General features: G+C 45.2%; 1 protein-coding gene across 1 annotated transcript in view; it reads left to right on the top strand.

The window, feature by feature from the left end:
- Window positions 1–6,860, top strand: part of LOC122552352 (serine/threonine-protein kinase N1-like) — a 44,680-nt gene extending 37,820 nt beyond the window's left edge. Inside the window, exons 7-8 of the mRNA XM_043695101.1 lie at window positions 2,913–2,975; window positions 6,716–6,860. Coding sequence (XP_043551036.1) covers window positions 2,913–2,975; window positions 6,716–6,860 — 208 coding nt within the window. The remainder of the gene's footprint in view (window positions 1–2,912; window positions 2,976–6,715) is intronic.
- Window positions 6,861–7,331: the final 471 nt, after the last annotated feature.

Genomic DNA, 7,331 nt, shown 5'->3' on the forward strand with positions numbered 1-7,331 from the left:
ATTATCTCTCCTTCCAAGCATGTTCCGTTCTCTTCCTCTTCTGGACCACCCCCTGATCTCCCCTCCTCACGTACTGCTCCAGCCACCTCCTACCCTGTGTAAAGAAGTTGCACCTCACACAACTGCTTTAAGATTTCCCACGTTCAACTTGTATTCGACATTTCCACCCTGACAATAAGACTCTGACTATCCACCATATTCACAACTCTCGGAATTTTATATGTATCTATACACCCTCAGCTTCTGACACTCGAGCGAAATTTGTCCAATGTCTCCTTCCAGTTCATACTCTCCAAACCAGGCAACATTCTGGTAAACTCTTTCTGTACCATCTCCGAAGCCTCCTGTTCCTCCTTGTAGTGTGGTGACCAGAGATGTACACCATACTCCAAATGTTTTTTTTACAGCTGCAATATGACTTTCCACCTTTTATATTCAGTGTCCTGACTGATGAAAGCAAGCATGTTTGTATGAAATCTACCCCTCATGTCGGCTCTTTCAGGATTGTTCTCCAAGATCCTTCTGTATGCCAGTGCTCCTTGGGGGTGCTGTCATTTCTGAATACTTCCTCATGCACTTGACCTTCCAAGATGCATCACCTCTCACTTGTCCGGATTAAATTCCATCTGTCATTTCTCCGCCCAATTTTGGAATGGATCAATATCCTGCTGTATCCTTTAATAACCTTTCTCACTATCCAGAACCCCTCCAATTTTCATGTCATCTGCAAACCTACAATTGGCCCACCTACATTTTTTGTCCTTTTATATTACAAACAGCACTGCTGGTCACAGACCTCCTGTCAAACAAATATCCCTCCATCATTACCATCTGTCTTCTAACACAAAGCCAATTTTGTATCCAATTTACCAACTCACTGCAGATGCCTAGCGACTTAATCTTCTGGACTGGCGTCCCTAAATCTTCTACACCTCTCCTCCCAATTCCTCCCGCTGCCTCTCTTCCCCCTGTCCCTCTTCCCACCCCTGCCACCTCCCCACCCAACTCCAGCCAGCTTACTCCCAACCCCATCCTTCTGCCCCAGTGTTTATCCCCAACCCCTCTCTGTCACCTGTTAATACGCAGGATGTGATGGCATGGAATCACACTCCTGCTCCCTCATGTTCTGTGTCACCAGTAGAGGTCACAAATCCGAATTTCTGCTTACAAGTGTGTTGCAATTTTACCTGTCCTGTGGACTCGCCTAATAAACACAGACGTCTCTGAGAACGGGATAGAATTTGCATCTCTGAAAACATCATTTTCTAATGGAGTTCCAGACTGCTAACACACTTTGTCAAATGCTTATCACCATCTCTTTCTGTCAGAATCACAGAATTGTTACAGTGGAGATGGTGCCCATTTAGCCCATGGTGTCTGTAGTAGCTCTCTGAGTGTGCAGCATGACTTGGTGCTATTTGCCTGCACTTTCCCAGTAACCCTCGTCCAACACCTTTTCAAATGGCTCCACCATACTTCCAGGTAGTATGTTCCAGACCAAAGCACTCATTGTGAGGAAAGGCGTTTGCACAAACTTGTTTTGCAAAAGGCTTTAAGTCTATGCCCTCTCATTCACGAACAGGGCCAGTTTCTCTCCGTCTACTTTGTCCAGACCACTGCCTTTTCCCTAACCTCTTTGTTGCTCCTTGTATATGTGAAAAAGGATCAGGGTGGTACTTGGGTGAAAGTACTAAGTTGGGGGTAGGCCATCTACCACAACATTAGACAGGAGCTGGGGAATGTAGATAGTGAGTCGCTGTTTGAGGTTAAATCCACATCTGGGATATGTGGGAATCTTTTGAAGGCAAGTGGATTAGAGCTCAGGGCCAGCATGGGCGGCACACTGGTTGGCACTGCCACCTCATGGCGCCAGGGATTCGGGTTCAGTTCCAGACTTCAGTGACTGTCTGTGTGGCATTTACACATTCTTCCTGCGTCTACATTGGTTTCTTCTCCGATTTCCTCCCACAGTCCAGGGATGTACAGGTTAGGTGGATTGGCCATGGGAAATGTGGCGTTGTGTAAATGAATGATGGAGGTGAATCTCGGTGGAATGCTGTTTGGATGGTCATTGCAGACTCAATGGATTGAATGGCCTCTATCTTTACTGTAGGGATTCTTTGATGTTCCTGTGAAAAGGAAGGATGAGGATGGCAAGATTTGGGAACCTTAGATAATGAGTGAAATTGAGAGCTCAGTCAAAAAGTTAAAGGAGGTATAAGTAAGATTTCAGGAATGGAAGACAGGCAAATCCCTCAAAGAAAACTGAGAGAGCAGCGAGGAACTAAAACAAGGAATTAGGAGGGCTAAAAGGGGCCATGAAATATCTTTGGCAAACAGGATTAAGGAAAATCCCAAGGCATTTTATACATTACCTCTCCGTCTGTGTAACGGGGAAAAGAGCTTTGCCTACTCCTTTTGTTATGTTACAAGTAATCTCTCTGGTCTAGTGTCATCTCAGAAAAATCTTCTTCTGCACTTTCACTAGTGCCTCTGTATCCTTTCCATAATGTGGAGACCAAAACAATATTCAGGCAACTATGGTCTAACCCGGATTCAATGGTGCTTTAGCGTTCCATCCCTGTAGGAATTAAACCCCAGCGTGAGTTATTTTTCTCTCTTTCCATAGCCTTGCTAGCTCACATCATTCCACTGAGAATGTCTCTATAAACAACTGGTAATCTTAACCCATACACTGCGGGGAAAAATTCAGAACCTGGACCTTATTTTTCATCGTGTTTGGAGACATCCCAGTTGAGGGGTTAGAGCTCGTTCCTGTGTTCTAGAGATTGTTATTGGGTTGTGTTAACAGACAGTGGGTCATCGTCAGCCTGACACAGACTTGTTCAATGTTCAAAGCTGACCAGAATTAGAAACAACGTGAAAATTAAGTTTGGAATTGTGTCTTGCAGGTTCTATTCCGCATGTGTTGTTCTTGGGCTACAGTTCCTACACGATAACAAGATTGTGTACAGGTAAGAAGATTTTCGTCCTCTAGCACGTTCAGAGCTTGGCTTAACCTTTTGCTGCTGAATGCTACATACCAAAGGATCTGTTTCTATGCTGTGACTCTATGCCTCTCGACAAGACGGGATTTTTACTGGAACTGGAATTTGTGGGTTAGGCTTGAGAGTGAAATTAAAACCTATGGATAAAAGGAGCAGGAGTCGCATGTGTGCAAAATTGGCGAATGGGATTTTGGACCTGACAGGAAGGAGATCTTAGTACAAAACCCGGAACGTTATACCAAATGTTGATCAATGTGAATTTGGTGCAGGTGTGGCACAATGTCCGTTCAATGTAGGGAGAGTTTTTAAAGACATTGACAAGGAGCCAGAAGGGCTTTCAGCAATGATGGGCTCCAGTTCCCCAGTTAAACTGCAAGATCTGTAGTTGTTCTCCTTGCAGGGGCAAAAGCTGAAAGGAAATGTGATAGAAGTGTTTAAAAACATGAAGGGTTTCGAGAAGGTGGGTACAGAGAAATGATTGCTAATAGGTGGATAACCAGAGGGTTTAGATAGAAGGTGAAAGAACCAGGGACCATGTAATTCGCTAGAAACATGACCTGTAGCTTTCAGCAGGGGTACAGAGCAGACATTCAATTGTTGAATAATTTCTGGGACATGGTAAAAATAAGGGGGTGTGGGATTAACCAGAATATTGTGTGTTTGTTTACAAGTCTGGGAGAACCAACTCATTGGCCTCATTCTGTGCGCTATCATTCTGTAATTAATAATGTGCTTTGATTCTTTCCTAAGCAATCCTTCAGACTTCACCTTCAGTAATATTTGCCCTCAGACCTACCTACGTGTATGTTTGCTGAGGATCTGTGATAATGTTCGGTTAGGGAACTGATCTTGTTCTTTCATGGCTATATCTCCTCAGACTGGTTCTGACAGAGTAGGAAATTTGAGAGTGGATCAGGCTGGAGTTGTCTGCTCCCCAGGGTAGGTTTCTGGAGAGTGTCATCTCCGGGTCTGTGGGAGGTGTATTTAGGGCTGTGTGTGGTTAGTACGTTCCTGTTGAATGATCACTCAGGAATTGGCCGATGTATTTAATACCCTAACTGTTCCTGAACAATTATTGTCTTAATCTTGCTGGAACACACCCAGAGTACCCGATTTAAATGGAGATTTTCAGAGAGTTCTGGGTGTAGGGGAATTGCCTGAGGGACAGTGGAATTTCCTGGGAATTCCTTTACAATGTGCTATGACGGATTCCACAGGGTCCCCATCTGCAATTCCCATCTAATCTGGAATGTCAACTGTCTGACTCGACAGCGCCACAATGGGGAAGATGGGAATAATCATTCCCCTTATTTGAAAGGTCAGTAACGAGGGAGGCACAATTTGAAGGTTAAGAGCGGGAAGTTGAGATCGGATTTGAGGAAAATGTTTTCACCCAGCAGATGGTGGGAATCTGAAATGTACTTCCCAGGAAGGTAGTAGAGGTGGGAATCCTCAATCTTTAAAAAGCACATGGATGAGCACTTGAAATGTCAGAACATTCTAGACTATCAGCTAAGTGCAGGAAGCTGGGATTTGTGTAGATAGATCAGTGCAGACTTGCTAGGCCAAAGAGACTCTCTGCATTGTGCGGTTCTAAGACCCTAGTTTTTAAAGATAAGAGTTTTCCTATTTAAGACGGAAGTGGGGAGGATTTTGTTTTGTAACATAGTCATTCCTGTTATGAATTCTCTTCTACAGGGAGCACTGGAATCTGGGTGATTGGGAATTATTTGAGGGCTCAGCTGGGTAGATTTTAAACTTGTGCCATAGCTGAGAGTAATGGTGGACAGGTGAGAATGCAGTTGAAAGTGTGGTGCTGGAAAAGCACAGCAGGTCAGGCAGCATCCGAGGAGCAGGAGAGTCGACGTTTCAGGCCAGAGCCCTTCTTCAGGAATGAGGCTGGGAGCCTCGGGGGTGGGGAGACAAATACATCCTGGGCTGGCCTGCTACCTGCCCTTGATCTCATGATTTCAAATTGCCACCGTGACATCAACCGCCTCAAGCTGTCCAACCTCCTCACCCACTCCAACCTCTCGCCCTCACAATGCGCAGTCCTACACTCCTCCTCCTCCAACCGCAACCACTCAACTATCTTCTCCCCAGCCCCCCCCCCCCCCCCATTTATCTCCCCACCCCCGAGGCTCCCAGCCTCATTCCTGATGAAGGGCTCTGGCCCGAAACGTCGACTCTCCTGCTCCTCGGATGCTGCCTGACCTGCTGTGCTTTTCCAGCACCACCCTCTGAACTCTGATCTCCAGCATCTGCAGTCCTCACCGTCTTCTAGGTGCGAATGTAGTGTTGAGGGCACAAACTGATCAGCTATGGTGTTGAGTGGAGCTCTTGCTCCAATTTTTCAAGAGTCATAGAGGTATACAGCACGGAAACAGACCTCTTGGCCCAACTCATCCATGCCGAGCGATTCCCATTTGCCTGCGTTTGGCCCATATCACTCTAAACCTTTCCTATCTGTATCCTGTCCAAATATCTTTTAAATGTTGTAATTGTACTCACTTCTGCCATTTTCTCTGGCAGCTCATTCCATTGAGGAACTATTCTCTGTGTGAAAAAGTTGTCTGTCAGGTCCCTTTTAATTCTTTCCCCTCACACCTTCAACCTATACTGTCTAGTTTTGGACTCCTCTATCCTGGGAAAAGACCTCTGCTATTTACCTTTTCTAGCCTCTCATGATTTTAGAAATTTCCACAAGGTCACCCCTTGGCCTCCTACACTCCAGGGAAAAATCTCTCCTTATAAGCCAGGCCAGTAAGATCCTTGTACAACATTTTTTGCACTCTTTCCAGTTTAATTACATCCTTCCTGTCACAGGACAACCAGAATTATACACGGTACTCCAAATGTGGGCTTACCAATGGCCTGCACAGCTGTAACATGACGCCTCAACTCCTGCACTCAGCGTTCTGATCGATGAAAGCAAGTATGCTAAATACCTTATTTATTTGTGAGCCACTTTCAAGGGACCAAGTACCTGTGCCCCAGGTCCCTATATTCGACAAAACTGCTCAAGGCTCTGTCACTAACTGTGTTGAGTGCTGCCATTTCACAGCAGAATGTAACATGTCACATTTATCTGAATTAAACTCCTTCTGCCCTTCCTCAGCGCACTGGCCCAGTTGATCAACACCCCATTGTACTCCTAAATGAATGACGAACAACAGTGAGCCCAGCATTGGTCCTTGTGGCAAATGCTGGTGACAGGCCTTCAATCTGAAGACCAACCCTGTGGCACCACCGTTTCTCTCCCACTGTCAGGCTCATTTTGCATTGGGCGAGCTCTCCCTGGATCCCATGTGATCTAACCAATCAGTCTGCCATGTGAAACCTTCTCAAAGGCCTTGTTCATCTCGATAACATCTACCAATTTGCCTTCATCTCCCATCGTGGTCACAATTTCTCGTGCACATTGTTCCTTACGTTCTGGAGGGAAGATCTGATATACATGGGTCAACTGCCCCACATCATCCCCAATAAATCCCCAGCCACCTTTGGTATTTCAATTCCCTTTTAGACCATTAATACCTGATTGCAATCCAAAGTAATGTAGATTTTGCAAGGCATTCTCTGTCTGCTATGCCTTTCCCATTGTATTTTGAATCATGTCCACGTTTTGATCTGTTAGTCTGCCTGTTTGATTATTCTAAACTTCTCATTTCTTGACACTGGTTGAAATGTGCCTTTTGTTCCTGCAGGGATTTGAAGCTCGATAACTTGCTCCTTGACACACAGGGTTATGTCAAAATTGCCGATTTTGGACTTTGTAAGGAAGGTTGGTATCACTACTCACCATCAGCCCACCGTGACCTCCTTTATTTCACTCACGTCTCTTATATCTAGTTTTAAAACTGTAAATCCTGCAAACTCTAGGTCATGTATCCATTGCACGACCCTTTGACTGGACCTATTCCAGTCTGATCAGAAGGAGCTCAGAAAGACAAAGAAAGCTCCTGTCTTATAATTTTAGGAATGGGTGATGTTTTTTTAAATTCAGGATATGGGCATTGAACATATGAACTAGGAGCAGGAGTAGGCCATGCGGCCCTTCGAGCCTGCTCCCCCATTCAATAGGATCATGGCTGATCTTTTCATGGACTCAGCTCCACTTACCCGCCCTCGCACCGTAACCCTTAATTCCTTTATTGTTCAAAAACAATCGATCTTACCTTTAAAACATTTACTGAAGTAGTGTTAAATACTTCCCTGGGCAGGGAATTCCATAGATTTACAACCCTCTGGGTGAAGAAGGTCCTTCACAATTCAGTCCGAAATCTGCTCCCAATCTTGAGGCTATGCCCTCTTGTCCTAGTT

This window comes from Chiloscyllium plagiosum, chromosome 8, assembly GCF_004010195.1.
Source record: "Chiloscyllium plagiosum isolate BGI_BamShark_2017 chromosome 8, ASM401019v2, whole genome shotgun sequence".
Classification (NCBI taxonomy): domain Eukaryota; kingdom Metazoa; phylum Chordata; class Chondrichthyes; order Orectolobiformes; family Hemiscylliidae; genus Chiloscyllium; species Chiloscyllium plagiosum.